The sequence below is a fragment of the Salvelinus alpinus genome, chromosome 35 (genome assembly GCF_045679555.1).
Source record: "Salvelinus alpinus chromosome 35, SLU_Salpinus.1, whole genome shotgun sequence".
In the NCBI taxonomy this organism is placed as follows: domain Eukaryota; kingdom Metazoa; phylum Chordata; class Actinopteri; order Salmoniformes; family Salmonidae; genus Salvelinus; species Salvelinus alpinus.
The window spans coordinates 14,860,591-14,876,929 of NC_092120.1; the positions used below are offsets into that span (position 1 = coordinate 14,860,591).

The following is a 16,339-nucleotide window of genomic DNA, read 5'->3' on the forward strand; positions in this document are numbered from 1 at the left end:
TACAAATACCAGTCAGGCAGAAGAAAATGATCACTAAGAAACATCAGAAATGTTTATTACTGTGTGAGTGGTATAGTGTGTATTAGAAATTATTGCTAGAGCGAAGGTAAGAAAATTACAGATAATTAAGTTCAGAGTATACTGTATATTAGCTGAGCAAATTTGATTCTCCTGCACACTTGATAATAATTCGATTACATCGCAATTTCTATGACATACAGTAGAAACCAATTGAGGCAAGTGTTCAACAGTGCAAATCAAAAGCATGAACTTGCCCCTTTTTCAATGTAAGACACACAACATGGAATGTTCATAACAATTCGGCCAATTCTGAATCTGTCCTAATATTCAAAGAATATTTTCTGCTTCCAAGAGCAGTGTTGAGTGGAGGCACGTTCGTAACGTATGCTTAATGTGCATTGACCTTTTGCAATATCTCATATTCCTGCGTTGGGTTCGCAGTTCTTGAAACATATTGGTGATCTTAGTTTGGTTTAACCAACGTCCTAACATGTATCTTCTTAGATCAAGTAACACACGTCCTTTCTTTGTACATTTGTACACATTTATTTAGCATCGTTGAACTTTGCTAACGACGACCAGATAACATGTCCTTTTAAGGACGTTCCTGAGATGTGAGGCTGAACCCACTTTGCGTAGGAGTGGCCTGCTGCTGTGCATCATAAGTGAGCATGCTCAGAACTCTGGTCGCTTTCGTGACTGTCCTCATTGGCCAGGGAGTCTGTGGAGTGATGAAGAGCCGCTAAGCTGGAGAATTCGGATGGCAGCAATGTCCCCTTTTTCACGTTCACCGGTTCCTTTTCCCTCGCTACAGCCCCCTGTTGACCTCCTTTTACTCGTTTCCACTTCATCCTCCTGTTCTGGAACCACACCTTTACCTGTGGAACAACCACAAAAGACAAGTTGAGTTATTCTAAAAAGAACAGCAAAATGGTAGGGTGGGGGGTTGGGGGGGTACATTTTGCATAGCTGGAGACTGTTACGAATACTGAGTAGAGTCCTATTAAAAGACTATTAAAAGACCTGGATATTGATCAAATGGTAAGCCTGACACTTGATACAGGCGCTGCTGTAAAGGTTTGGCAGCTATTTCTATACTCTAGCAGTGATAATGTGCTGATGTACTGTCACATTCCCTGGCATCAAGACGCTGCTTCCTCTTTTCCCTGACTCGACAACTCCAGTATTTACGTCTCCCAAAATGATGATTAGGTTGTTGCTTAAAAAGGTTTACGTAGCGGATCGGGTCCGAGTAGACGTGAAAGTCAACACTGACTGGGTTCTGGATGAGTCTCTCTTTCTCTCCTTACGTTTGGATGGTTTATTTTGGTGGGTGTCATGCTGTGGGGCCTAGCTGGGTCACATGGGCAGGAAGTCACTTGATTTTACACACGTTTGTCTTAAACCTTCAGCGATACATGCCATGCTGACGATCACATCAGTGGTGGTGATTGATATTTTTTCGGCCCATATGATAGCACATCAGAAGGGCACGTGTGAGCTGTGGCACACCTGCACAAGCTTGCCTTCAAAGCCTTTGCCACCTGAATACAGCCTATAGCTCAATGGGGATGCATGCATTTTGTTGCTATTTTGTTGCTATGTTACCTAATATACAGTACCAGTCAAAAGTTTGGACACACATACTTATTCAAGGGTTTTTCTTTATTTTTACTATTTTCAAATTAGTAGAATAATACTGATGAGTTGGACTGCAGAGTGAAGGAAAAGTAGCCAACAAATGCTCAGCATATGTGGGAACTCCTTCAAGACTATTTGAAAAGAATTCCAGGTGAAGCTGGTTGAGAGAATGCCAAGAGTGTGCAAAGCTGTCATCAAGGCAAAGGGTGGCTACTTTGACGAATCTAAAATATAAAATATGTTTAGATTTGTTTAACACTTTTTTGGTTACTACATGATTGCACATGTGTTATTTCATAGTTTTGATGTCTTCACTATTATTCTACAATGTAGAAAATAGTAAACATAAAGAAAAACCCTTGAATGAGTAGGTGTGTCCAAACTTTTGACTGGTACTGTACATGTTTGTGATATATAACCTATCAAGGTATTTTTAGTTCAGCGACCAATTTCCCATTTGTCATTGTGTCAATGAGTCCAGTCCCATTGAGTTTCATAGTTATAAAATCCCTATCAGGTTGACGGGTAGAGTTCCAACCCCGGCCACCCAGATTTCCTACTGTCATTACTGTAAGTGGATCGTCCTTAAAATACATCTGCAAGCTTGCACTTTTCACTCCTGTTATTGATAGTGCAGTAAGGCCAGGCGCATGTCACCGAGTTTGTTGTCACATGGCTACTGTACAGTACATGTTATTTCTACTAATGCTATCATCAGTTGGCTAATGACTCAATTACTTATAATGTTATTATTATGACTGGTTTGTATGGGTTGTTTTGCAGTCATATTTGTTACAAGAAATTAGTTTCCATGTTACTGAAGGTAAGACACAGGCCTGTCCGAGTCATGTTATGCTTTAGGGATCATGTTGAATCTCTGGAATAACAGGTTCTCTAAGAGTTGGTTATGAATTTGAAATTGACATCAGAAAAATATTGAATGTTCTAAGCGCAATATAAGTACTCCAAAACTGTACATAATTACTAGGCTGTTATGGGGTAATTACATAATTACTTCATGGAATAACCCAATGGTATTCACTGTGGTAAGGGTGATGTAATGTAAAGTGTGGCCATTATTTAATGTTACATTAATGTTTAGATGGTAGGCATAATATTTTTTATCTTAGTTTATTTGGGTATTACATTGAAGCACTTTGTCGAAAATCGAAAACTTAAGGTTTAAGGTTTTGAGTCTCCGATGTTACGTAAGAAACATATACTGTCAGGAACCAGTCTGTTCTATCCATTTAATCCCTACTGTATATAACAAACTACCTACAGCCAGATGTATGCCACATGTGACATATCGCTTCTCTCTGACACCCCAAATAGGTGTTACAGAACAATGTACGATGTTTCCTTCCCCGCAATTTGTCTTCATTTATTTATTTCATGTGACTGTGTTTACAGCGGCCCCTCTGCCTACGCTCTGAGACTAATTTGTCCTAGCTGGGGGAAACAGGAAGTGACTTGCTAGACAGCACCTCCTGCTTTTGTGCCTGTCTCCATTACGTGACTGTAGACTGACTGAAAGAATAGACCCAAATATCTGGAATATGATAGTCCCTCTTCACAGTCACAGCTGGAGCACAACAGCACACAAACCAGAAGTTCTAAAGTTAGGGAAACACTGTTGTTCCGAAAACCTCTGTATGGTCTGACTGAGGCAGTCTTTTCCCACCACCCGGCATTAATGCATTATGCGGTCAATATGTTTGAACCCAAAAGGATAAGTGGGAGAATGAGGTTAGAGTGGTGACATTACATACTTGTCTCTCTGTGAGATCGAGGTTGACTGCTATCTCATAGCGCCTCAGTCTCGTCAGATAGTTGTGATGGGCGAACTCGGCCTCCAGCTCACGGATTTGCTCCTTGGTGAACGCCGTCCGCTCCTTCCTGGGTTTGCTGCTCACATCTGACTTGTAATTCCCGTCTTGGGACTCTGAAATCAAACACGGCACTCATTCTTTTCTATCCAGTCAGGGAGATTTATACTCAAAGAAAATAATGATAAAATGAGTACTATATGGCAGGTGCAAGCCAGAGACACAAATACAGGCAGAGGAGGGAAGGAGTCAGGTATGGGAAACAATGGGAGCTGCCAATCACCTTTTATTGTTGCGGCATTGTTTATGCACACTGTAAGTGGCTGGGAGGACCCAGAAGCGTCTACACATGTGCCTGTTTCTGGCAGCTGTGCTCTCACACAGAGTGGGCTGGCTCCTACTCTTTCCAATGTGGAGTTCATTTGTCTTACTGTTAATGGAATCGGCTGCTACCCTCGTAGTTTTAATATGGAACGAAACAGCTCTGCAGGATGTGTGAAAATATATTTCCTCAGTTTATTTACCTCCATTTTATAAGCGTCTCCTCTTTATGACTAACAAGCTGCCAACTCACAACAATTTGCAAAGGAGTATTTTTCAAATCTCTCGTTTAGATTTGGTGTTGTTTAATTTTGAACAATATTGTCAAACTTTTTAATTTACTGAGAATGGCTAGACTATGAGATGGACTATAGGGAGAGTATGTCAGTCTGGTTTTGACCTATGATTATGACATCATACACATAAGAAAAAACTGTTACGATTCCCCAGATGAACATGAAGCAATGCAGGTACCTTTTTTTGCAACGATATGCAAATCTACCACCTGGTGATTAACTGGAGTGATGGGAGAAAATTGTTTTATTGAGACTTAAAGGATTTATTTGTTCAACCAATGTGGATTAAAAATCTACTTGTCATTCCCATTTTGTTTCAACCTCAGGAGAAGATATTGTTACATTTTTATTTTTCACTGTTTCTCAGAAGGAACATGTTTTGCTAATTTGGTTCCCAAACGTTCCTATTGTGACCAGACTTTGTGGTTGGTCCGTTTGGATATGCTTCAGCTGCACATTGCACTTCAAGGCAACAGCGATTGCATGCTAATTCATCTGCGGTTCTGTTCTGCAGTCTGTGTTAATCCCAACAGGCGGTCCCAAATCCAAACTGTAAATAGGCTGGGAGTTTACAGGCCAGGGCCAGGCCAGGCACACCACTTCGTCACGTCACAGGAGACACTCCTGTGTCTTACTTCAAAATATTTTCTCACAGAAAAAAGCTTTCTTTCTCTTACTCTTCTTACTCTTCTTTTTGCCTCATAGAAAAAATAGAAGAATGGGAAATTATACAACTTTTGTTTGCAAAAAGCCATTCATCATTGATGTTGTGGGAAGAGGGAAAGGAAAATTCCAAGCACATGGTGATATGTCATAGTGCGTAACTGGCATCCATGACAGGAATACACTGCAAATATATAATCCAGTTATTCCCACATAAATTATAAGACTTTCCTTACAGTGTGCTAAAGTAGCTGAAATTCTGTGCATCATTGTATGGTGAATAGAAAATGTCTCAACATGTCTGTAATTTCACCAAGGTTGGCCAACTGTCGGTGTGCCAGAGAGCAGGCCTCATTCAAACATACCTCTTAGATGTATTTACTCTCTGGTAAACACAGACATTGTGTAAGAATAAAGAATAACATGGCCAGCTGCTGGAGACCAGCGCAAAGCCGATTTAAAAAGAGTCTCAAGGTTTTACGACACAGCCACTACACCACAGCAATTAGGTCCTTGCTGGAACTTTCATCTCTCCACACAAAAGGGAATAATGGGAGGAAAATACAGAGCCCAGACACTGGGTAGTTTTAGGGCTCCCAAATGGTCTGAAGCCAGATCAGGGAACCCTTTCAAAAATAGTGTTGGTGTCCATGCCGACGTTTCTGACAGAGGGACTGCAAAAATGAAATGATTACACTTTTCACTCCTTTCGGTGTGACATTTTCAGTTCATTGGCCAATCATTTTGTAGATTTTGTTGAGGATTCTTATCTAGGGCAAACACAATTTCATTGTGACGTAGAATATTGTAATGCTAGATCTACCAAAATAACCTCAGCGTCAATAACGAAAATGCCAAAGCCATGCCTGAGTTAGTCCCTGAGCATCACTTGCTAGAGCAGCACTCAAAAATACACTCCACTATAACAAAATAGGATTCAAGCAATTACTATTACTTCATGTTTAAAATCTATTAACACTTTCCAAATAAATTTTGGTTACACTTTACTTAAAGCCTACATGTATACTGCATTATAATTCAGCTATAATACACAGTAGGAGACTTGACATGAGCATGTATGATGACCCCCTACCAATGTCGCATAATTATATAATGATCCTGACTAAAAAACAGCAATTCTTGAGTCAGTAAAAACATTCAGCCATAGTGATATATAACATTATAAGCCTTTTTGTAAGACATTATGTACATGTGCATAACATAATGCATAAAGCACTATACCTGCAGGCTAAAGTGTTCCCAAACTTTCAAATCTGCCAGGTTGACCCCTAGCTCCCTCAGAGCTCCAGTATACCCCAAGAGGCCAGCCCAGGTTACACCAAACGGCACGGCCATATTCCCTCCAGGTGGGACCCTTAAAATTAGCAGGTTTCACAGAAACCAGACACCCAAATACCAGCCGGACCACTCGTCACGTGACAGTGTATACCCTGCAGGCCACCTTCAGGAAAAAAATCACACTAAATGATTTGTATTTCTTGACCAGGAGAATGTTTTGCATGGAAATCTGGTTTCAAGTGTTTTATTATTGTTTTCGTATCCAATGTAAAGTTTCACAGGCGGATTTTACTCAGGTTTCAATCCAGATGGTGAAACCAAATCAGGGCTATCTCATCGAATTGGCAACACGGTGCTATTTGGACAGCTGATTGGATAAGCTAACTACGCTCAATAATCAGCATGATTGGTATTAGCGTGAAGAGAATGCAAGGCCCACGTAATGAGGCTGCAATAGCCATTGGAACTAGGGAATTGAAATGAAGCTTGGGGGCCAAGTGTTAGTTTCCAAATGATTTGACCAAGGAGAACAGGAAATAGAGGATGTAGTTCTAAATTTGTGAATATATGAGAGGTTAGTATGGTCAAAACAAGAGCAGTATTATAAATAGTATTGACTGCCTTCGAAGTTGCGCTCTCTTAGCTTAGTAACTTTCTGTCGTTTCTCTGGCAATTTCAGCGTGGTGCTGCTACTCGTACAATGATTTGCATAATAATACAAAATAACATTCCCAACGTCTGAACAATTCTATAAGTCAGTTGTGTTAATCATTTCTATGCATCTTTTTGATATTCCTCTACATCCAAATACCATGAGTCCTTATTTTGGTAACTACTTTTTTTAAATAGGATTGTTATAAGCCTCTGTACAATTATAAAGAAACCTATTTTATATGCCGTTGGTCTCTATGCTGCCCATTCATTTCAAACAGAAAGAATACACATTTAATTGCACACTTAAGCAGTTAAAGTCCCTGTGATTTTGTGAAAATGTTTCATCATCTGTTAGAATGAGTCATGTGTCCGAAGGGATCCATGACTGAAGTGGCCAACAGTAATCCTGTGTGAGTCAAGCGAAACAGGGCACTAACCACATAGGGAAAATATCAACCAAGTGTTCAAGTGGTGTGTACAGAACCACAGCCAGGTGACCCACACTGAGGGTGTTTAAACAGACAGAGGTCTAGGCCCAGTGCTGCAGGATGACATTCCAGTGACCCGGTCCAACGGCAGATACACTTTCCATGGAAAACTGATCAGTCCCTACTAATATGTTGACAACAAAATCTTTCCTTTAAAAAACACTTTAACACTTACAAAGTGCTTAATATCGATTAGAAAGGTTGAATAGTAAAAAGTTGATATATTAAAGAGATATTGGTATATTCAGAGTTATAAAGACACTGTTAGGCTATGAAATAATGTAGAAATGCATGTTCCAGTTAACTTAATGTAATAAATGACCATATTTGTATTGCTTATATTTTGTCGATATTTATACACTTGCTGTGTATAAAGTTCATGGTCCTTTTCACAAACGTAGAAAATCTCAATGATTATGAAAGTCACGCCTGTACAGTATCTACTTGAGGTAAGTAACTCATTATTCCAAACCTTATCAATGCAATTAGACCATAATTGCACGTGTTCTTGTAATGCTGGCAAAACCTTTTTTTACGTTGCATATTAATAACTGCTCAATAGTGACTGACAAAGTCATCTAAATTTTAAATGTTTAGTAGCGAAGCACGAAAACATTAGCAGTAAAAATGTGTAAGGTTGGTTGATAGTTCATACATTTTTTAGGACCATTGAATAAACTGGTAGGAAATAGAGAGTATGTTTCTCTGGAGGTTTGAAGGTTAAGTTTTTTTTATAAAATATTTTATTTAAAGACTATTAACATTGCAACAAATCTATTAAACTGTATATCAAATGGTTTACATAATGCTACTGTAACTCAAATTGTTCAATTGAATATATTTATTGATTCAACTTCCCAGTCTCTTTTAGTCAGTGCAATTTATAAAAATTACTGCATCAACAATAATCCTGGAACTAAGCGCACTCCACAGTAAGAAAAGCCTAAATCTTCTTGGGTGTTTAGTGTCATTCGAAGCACTGGTGTAGTCTTTTACAATCCATGACATTAATATTTTACAGTGAGCCTCAATTTCTGCCCCCTAAAATGTGTCGAAATGAAACAGATGGGATTTAGACCAAAACATGCCAGAAGTCTAATGCCCAACACAGAGTTATCGTCTGGCCTGCTCTCCTCTTTAGTCAACATACTGTAATTGCCCCTGTTCATGTCAGCCAACATCTACAAACCTCTCTTCAGACAATATTATACCACATTTTCTATCAGTGAAACATGAACTTCCCTCAATCCATCTCCATGGAAAGCCTTAGAAGTCTGAGTGATTATGGCGTTCTTGAAACCACACCATTAAGGTACAGTTAAGTAAGTTATACCCATCTTGAATAAATGCTCTACACGTGTATTAAATAATGTTTAGTATTTCAACTGTATGACAATTTATGAATAAGATAAAGATATGTAGCTTTAGTTTCCCACTTAAGTTGTGGAACATTATACTCAACACATTTTTACATGCAGCTCACAAAATAAGGAAGAAAAAAGACAAATAAAAATAAATGTCAACCCAAAGGTCGATCTTTCCTCTCGTCTTACCTGAGCTGTCACTTTTCCTCTTGCCATTTCTCTTCTCTGCCTCAGCAGGTGACAGTGTCTGTCTTCCAAAGTCTGCAGGCACACAGTTGGCCCCCGTGGGGGTGCTGCTGCCCAGGTTGGGGGTGCTGGCACAGAGACTGTTCCTGCCAAGGGTGCCTAGGTCTGGGGGTGCGAGGGCACTGTCCTGGGCCGAGTGAGAGTGGGGGTGGGGGTGGCAGAGGTTGTGCCGGGAGCTCGCATTGCCAGGAGAGGGCATCTGTGGAATGTGCCAGCCGGCCTGGTGCTGAGGCGGGTGATGCTGCTGTTGCTGTGCTGGGTGATGCCCACGGTGATGGTGGTGATGCCCGCCAAACAGGCCCTCATCACCGGGATAGCCAGAGATGATGCAGGCCGAAGGGGAGGAGGTGGCGGTGGAAGAGGCCAGGTCAGGGTAGGAGACGTGATCCGTGCGTCCGTGGAGAGTCAGCGGAGACTGGGTGAAGGCAGGGTGCAGGGCCTGCACAGTGGCATGGGGGCTGCGGAGGCAGCCAAAGAGCGTGTGATCCATCGCATGCAAACACACAGCCCTCCAGAAAGATAAGGAGGGGGACAAAAAATGAAAGGTAACAAAAAAGTAAGCCAACTAAGTTAAAAAAAGGGGTCAAACAAAACACAGAATATCCAAAATCCACAACTTGTGCTCTTTTCTTAGCTCACCCCAAATTTGTCTCCTTGATAAGAGTTCGATAAAAAAGTTGTGTGTATGTCCGTGTGTGTGTTGAAAGGGGGCTCCAGTAATAATCCTGGGCATGCAGACAGTTGCCAGGCTGCGCAGGATAAACAGTGAACCCTAGATAAGCTGCCGGAGAGATTCTCAGATGACAGGAGAGAGAGGAGACTGGAGACCTGTGGAGTGGAGGGAAAGGTGGTTCCAAAGAACTGCAGTACGAGGGGAGCCGGCAGAGGGAACGTTATAAATAGGCTGTAACGTGAGAGGGAGGCTGGGTCACAGACTGCGTACACTGACCACATGCATATGATCGCCCTCCAAAAAGCACGGCACAATAAATCAGCACTATTAAAATGACTGGTGTCTCGGGAAAGAAGGCCATTTATTTTTCGACTTTCGCTATCTGACTCCTGGTGGCCCCTTTCTTCTTAGAAAATAGTCCATAATGTTTAAGATGATGATGGTGTTATGTGATAGGGTTGTATCATTTCATACGAGATGGGATGTAAAAATGTGAACAGACATGAGATAGGGTGTTGGTGTCAAGGGATAGCTCGTTATGTATTGTCTTACCTTTGTTGATATCGTTGTGAGGTTAGTTATGTTGAAGCACGTGTTGCTTTTTTTCCTTTGCAAAGCCATCTCATACTAGTATACCTCTGTATGCGTAGTTGGTATACACCTTAAAAACGTTTTACCACAGAATATACATATATATGGTATACAGTACCAGTCAGAAGTTTGGACACACCTACTCATCCAAGGGTTTTTCTTTATTTTTACTATTTTCTACATTGTAGAATAATACTTAAGACATCAAAACTATGAAATAACACATATGGAATCATGTAGTAAACAAAAAAGTGTTAAACAAATCTAAATATATTTTATATTTGAGAAAAAAAACAATGAAATAACACATGGAATCAAGTAGTAACCAAAAAACTCTTAAACAAATCAAAATATACTTTATATTTGAGGTTCTTCAAAGTAATCAAAGTAACATCAAGCCAACCTTTGCCTTGATGACAGCTTCATGAGGAAGTCCCCTGGAAAGCATTTCAATTAACAGGTGTGTCTTGTTGAAAGTACATTTCACAACACAACACAACTGAGCCAATCAGTTGTGTTGTGACAAGGTAGGGGTGGTATACAGAATATAGCCCTATTTGGTAAAAGACCAAGTCCATATTATGGCAAGAACAGCTCAAATAAGCGAAGAGAAACCACAGTCCATCATTACTTTAAGACAAGGTCAGTCAATCTAGAACATTTCAAGAACTTTGAAAGTTTTTTCAAGTGCAGTCTCAAAAATCATCAAGCGCTATGATGAAACTGGCTCTCATGAGGACCGCCACAGGAAAGGAAGACCCAGAGTTACCTCTGAGGCAAAGGATAAGTTCATTAGAGTTACCAGCCACAGAAATTGCAGACCAAATAAATGCTTCACAGAGTTCAAGTAACAGACACATCTCAACATCAACTGTTCAGAGGATACTGCACGATTCAGGCCTTCATGGTCTAATTGCTCTAAAGAAATCACTACTAAAGGACACCAATAATAAGAAGAGACTTGCTTGGGCGAAGAAACACGAGCAATGGACATTAGACCGGTGGAAATTTGTCCTTTGGTCTGATGAGTAGATGAACGGATGATCTCCGCATGTGTGTTTCGGACTGTGAAGCACGGAGGAGGAGGTGTGATGTGTGGAGGTGCTTTTCTGGGGACACTGTCGGTGATTTATTTAGAATTCAAGGCACACTTAACCAGCATGGCTACCACAGCATTCTGCAGTGTTACGCCATCCCATCTGGTTTGCACTTAGTGGGAGTCTAATTTGTTTTTCAACAGGACAATGACCCAAACCACACCTCCATGCTGTGTACGAGCTATTTGACCAAGAAGGAGAGTGACGGAGTGCTGCATCAGATGACCTGGCCTCCACAATCACCCGACCTCAACCCAATTGAGATGGTTTGGGATGAGTTGGACCGCAGAGTAAAAACAGCCAACAAGTGCTCAGCATATGTGCGAACTCTTTCAAGACTGTTGGAAAAGTATTCCAGGTAACTATCTCATGAAGCTGGTTGAGAGAATGCAAAGCTGTCATCAAGGCAAAGGGTGACTACTTGGAACAATCTCAAATATAAAATATATTTTGATTTGTACACTTTTTTGGTGTTATGTGTTATTTCCTAGTTTTGATGTCTTCACTATTGCTCTACAATGTTGAAAATGGTAAAAATAAAATAAAAACCCTTGAATGAGTAGGTGTTATTGGTGTTGTGTGTCCAAACTTTTGACTGGTACTGTATGTATATATATAAACATTAGCTTTTCTATAATAGCTAAATATAAAGATCCTATATTATCTTTACAGAGGCGATGATGATACTACTATATACTATAGAGTATAATATGACCAGTAGGAGTTTATAAAGCATGAAAATACCTAGAGGAGAAGGTATTTCTCTTATCTTATGTCCTATTTCAGTGAGACAGAAGTATTAAAAGTATTAAGCTTGTCATAATCAGATATATACGTAACTTGTTTAGCTCTACAATAGTTGGTTGTATCTAACATATATCTAACAGATTCAATTACATAGGATGAAAGCTGAATCCAATCATTGATTATTTAAATTTAGTAGCAGGAAGGGGTGATAAAACACAGATAAGCCTACAATCAGACTTAAGTCTAATTTTAATATTGTAAAACAAATTGCTGTACAACTTTTGAATTTTTGTGTGCAATTTTTTTAAACAAATAATGATTTGCCTACACACAAAACATTATACCGTTATATTCCAAATTCAGATCAATAAATTCAAATCTCACCGCAAGAATCAGAAATTATAAGCGGCTCATGAATTTACAAATTACAAATTAACAGACCAAATAGCATTAGACTATTAAATTAGCTAAATTAAACAATCCAACCTTTTTCGATCAATCAAGATATTCCAATAGCTGCATGTGTTCACCTGATGTACGGCTAATGCTTATTGCTTCGGTATCATGGTCAGTAGTACACACACCAGAGCTTCAGACACTACGCTACTACAGCTGGCTGTGCCACATGTATGCAGGCCTGCCTGAGCAAGGAAATTAATTACACTTTGAGAGAAAATGACTTTAGCAGATAGAGAGGAGGCAGGCTGTAACTTGGGCGCTATCGCTCTCCCCATTCCTACCGTGCCTTTCGAAGGGAGCAGCACCGTGTCTACAAACTCCTTAGGTGAGCTTGAACCTTCTACTGTTTACCTTTCAAATTAAGGCTAATAGTAGCGTATGAAAGCTAGATGTTTATTCAGCTCTTCTTCTGGTGTTAATACACGTGGTTTCACTCTCTGGACATTCTGTTCGCAGCATTAGTACCCTGTGGCGAGAGTGTCTCAGTGAATCCTACTCTTGTTGCCCCTCGTGTGTTGCTCGAGCCGCCGTGATATGAGTCAAAACCCCCCCACAGGTGGGGATGGTGGAGGGGTGATGGGTAATCCACAGATTTTCTGCTGTGACTAGGAGCCCCGGGTCAGAGATGTTACAGATTAAGCCGGGAAAATGGCACCAATTTGGAGCGTGTCTAATGAGGCTTTAGCCGTGACAGGGCAGATAGCGCAAGGCCAGGATGGCACAGTGCTGGAGACATTAGGTAGAGACCTGCTGCTACTCATCCCTGTCAGTCAGTTAGAGAGGCCCAATACGTCCGAACAATGTGGTTATAGACATAGAGGATGATGTGTAACAAAACAAAAAACACTATGAAATTAATAATAATTCAGTCTGTGTGTATTTATTGTGTAGTTATTGGTGTTGTATGTATTGGCTGGTGCGATCAAATTTCCCCCGTTGGGGATTAACGGTCGGGTAAATTAAATGAAGACCTTGGTCTGACTGTAGATCTGATGGGTTCCCAAAGTCTAATCCGTAGAAGAAGTGTACAAAAAAAGAAGCTTTTGTCAAATCCTTTTGCAGTTTTTTTTGGTCAGTTTTGTCTTACATACAAATTGATGTGGCAATTTAGTGTTTGGGTATAACTGACCATACTAACTGAATATTTCAAGTTAAATGTATTTGACTGAAGAAGAATTATGCGTTTGTGCTTAACATTAGATTAAAAATCTTATGTGTAACGGAGGCCTGGCTATCATCATGAGCTCTTTCTTTTTACTTGATTACCTGCCTCTTACTTAGCTGAGTTTTAATGTTCTGCTTTAGTCAGAAAGTATTGAGTTATATCTCCACAAAAATATCATATATTATGCCCTTTAAGAAGTGTCCATGATCGTTGTCAAAAGGGCCTGAGTTTTTCTGAAAGACAACGAGTTTTTGACAATACAGCATAAAGACTTTCAATCAGGATGCATAAATATACACATATGTAATCTGTTTTAAACCTTGGAATATGAAGCATTAAGCACAAGCAGGCTCACACTTGTATGTTTGTTAATACAACAAACAGTAATCCAATACATCCCAAATTAATACATGAATATAAATATAGGGAGAGAAATATAAAGGGCGTCTACTGATAGTTGTTTTCTCATTCGTGGCAAGTTGGATACGTTTTAATGTGAAAAACATTTATTATGATTTTTCAAACCTGATTTGTCATGTCATCCATATTTAAGAACTGATTATGAGGGACTACAATTTATACACAACCATAATTATTATATGGATATAATTATGATGTTTCTTTAATGTCCATAGGTGAATTGAATATTAATGAGGTTGTTAATTACTTAATTTAATAAATTATTCAACAGCAATAAAATACAATATTTAGTGTGTAAAATTGATTGAATCCAACTTAATATAATTTTTATCTAAATGATACATCTTGTTTTTCACATGGTCTCTACTGTAGTGTTTATACACCAAGCTTTTTAAAATCCTACTTCACAAAACAACTGGTAGTAAAATATTTACTTGAACATAATTTAGCTACACTATACATATGCTTTATATAGAATTTTTCTAAACCCTAAAGACAAGATAATTTAAGATACAAATTAAATGCATTAATTTCTTGACTGTAAAAAAAATCCTATATATTCCTCACAATAAAGTTTGGCATTTAAAGGCTTGTCATGTTGAAATCATTGTGTGGGGACAGTCCCGGTGACTGTGGCAGGGAAATGTTCATCGCTGCTTGTTTTACTTTGAATTTCAGCTTTAGATTTATGACCGTTGTCAGTAAAATACATGTGGACGTGAAAACTATGTACTTGATATATGGTGCTGTGAGGCACTAACTGTTGTTTCTTTACACTCAGCATTTGAGTGGTAGATCTTTAAAGTAAAAAGAGGTCTCAGTTAATTCAAACCAAGTACTTATCCAAAACCTATCTTGTCATCTATGCCTTATAAATATAGAGTTAGACTTATTTACATTATTATCTTATTTATGAACTTATTTATGCAGTATTTTTAAGCTTCTGTTATTTTTAAGCATACACTGAGTGTACAAAACATTAGGAACACTTTCCTTTTGCCCTCAGAACAGCCTCAATTCGTCGGGGCATGGACTCTACAAGGTGTCGAAAGTGTTCCATAGGGATTCTGGCCATGTTGACTCCAATGCTTCCCACAGTTGTGTAAAGTTGTCTTGATGTCCTTTGGGTGGTGGACCATTCTTGACAAACACGGGAAACTGTTGAGCGTTAAAAACCCAGCAGTGTTGCAGTTCTCGACACATTCAAATCAGGTGTGCCTGGCACCGACTACCATACCCCGTTCAAAGGCACTTAAATCTTTTGTCTTGCTCATTCACCCTCTGAATGACACACATACATACACAATCCATGTCTCAGTTGTCTCAAGGCTTAAAAATCCTTCTTTAACCCTTCTCCTCCCGTTCATCTACACTGATTGAATTGGATTTAACAAGTGACGTCAATAAGGATGACCTGGCATAGCTTTCATCTGGTTTGTCATGGAAAGAGCAGGTGTTCCTAATGTTTTGTACACTCAGTGTACGTTGTTATGTTGAGTAGGATTGCAATGGTCTTGTTTCATTTTGTGGGATGTTGGTTGCAGTTGAATATGCTGTATATTTTCTCTTTTGAGTAAGTACTGTACAATAAAGCTAATGTTTATTACTGAATGACAATGCATAGTTAAGGTAATATCTATCATACTGTAAATATGAACTGCCAAATATACTGAATGAATGTCGCTCTGGATAAAATGTAATGAAATGTAACATAGTTTTGTTTTATTACTTTTGATTGCATTGTGTAAATACATTTGATCTCATATCTTGTTAGGATATGATGACTATGATAACTATGATAACTATGATGACTATGATAACTATGATAACTATGATGACTATGATAACTATGATGACTATGATAACTATGATAACTATGATAACTATGATGACTATGATAACTATGATGACTATGATAACTATGATAACTATGATGACTATGATAACTATGATAACTATGATGACTATGATGACTATGATGACTATGATGACTATGATAACTATGATGACTATGATAACTATGATGACTATGATGACTATGATAACTATGATAACTATGATAACTATGATAACTATGATGACTATGATGACTATGATGACTATGATAACTATGATAACTATGATAACTATGATAACTATGATAACTATGATGACTATGATAACTATGATAACTATGATGACTATGATGACTATGATGACTATGATAACTATGATAACTATGATGACTATGATGACTATGATAACTATGATAACTATGATAACTATGATAACTATGATGACTATGATAACTATGATAACTATGATGACTATGATAACTATGATAACTATGATGACTATGATGACTATGATGACTATGATGACTATG

At 38.9% G+C, this 16,339-nt stretch overlaps 1 protein-coding gene across 1 annotated transcript; it reads right to left on the bottom strand.

Annotated features, from left to right (window-relative positions):
* Nucleotides 1-38: 38 nt before the first annotated feature.
* Nucleotides 39-9,692, bottom strand: LOC139563914 (homeobox protein MOX-2-like). Its single transcript, XM_071382926.1, has 3 exons — nucleotides 8,766-9,692; nucleotides 3,435-3,607; nucleotides 39-899 (listed from the first exon to the last, which is right to left on the bottom strand). Exons 1-3 carry the CDS (start codon nucleotides 9,310-9,312, stop codon nucleotides 681-683), a joined length of 939 nt encoding a protein of 312 aa, XP_071239027.1. The 5' UTR covers nucleotides 9,313-9,692; the 3' UTR covers nucleotides 39-680.
* Nucleotides 9,693-16,339: the final 6,647 nt, after the last annotated feature.

Excerpts from the sequence above, each read along its gene's own strand:
- LOC139563914 (XM_071382926.1), bottom strand. The coding sequence starts at position 9,312 with ATGGATCACACGCTCTTTGGCTGCCTCCGCAGCCCCCATGCCACTGTG. Across the intron at positions 3,608-8,765 it reads GAGGAAAAGTGACAGCTCAG|AGTCCCAAGACGGGAATTAC; the intron begins GTAAGACGAGAG and ends GTTTGATTTCAG. Across the intron at positions 900-3,434 it reads TCGATCTCACAGAGAGACAA|GTAAAGGTGTGGTTCCAGAA; the intron begins GTATGTAATGTC and ends GTTGTTCCACAG.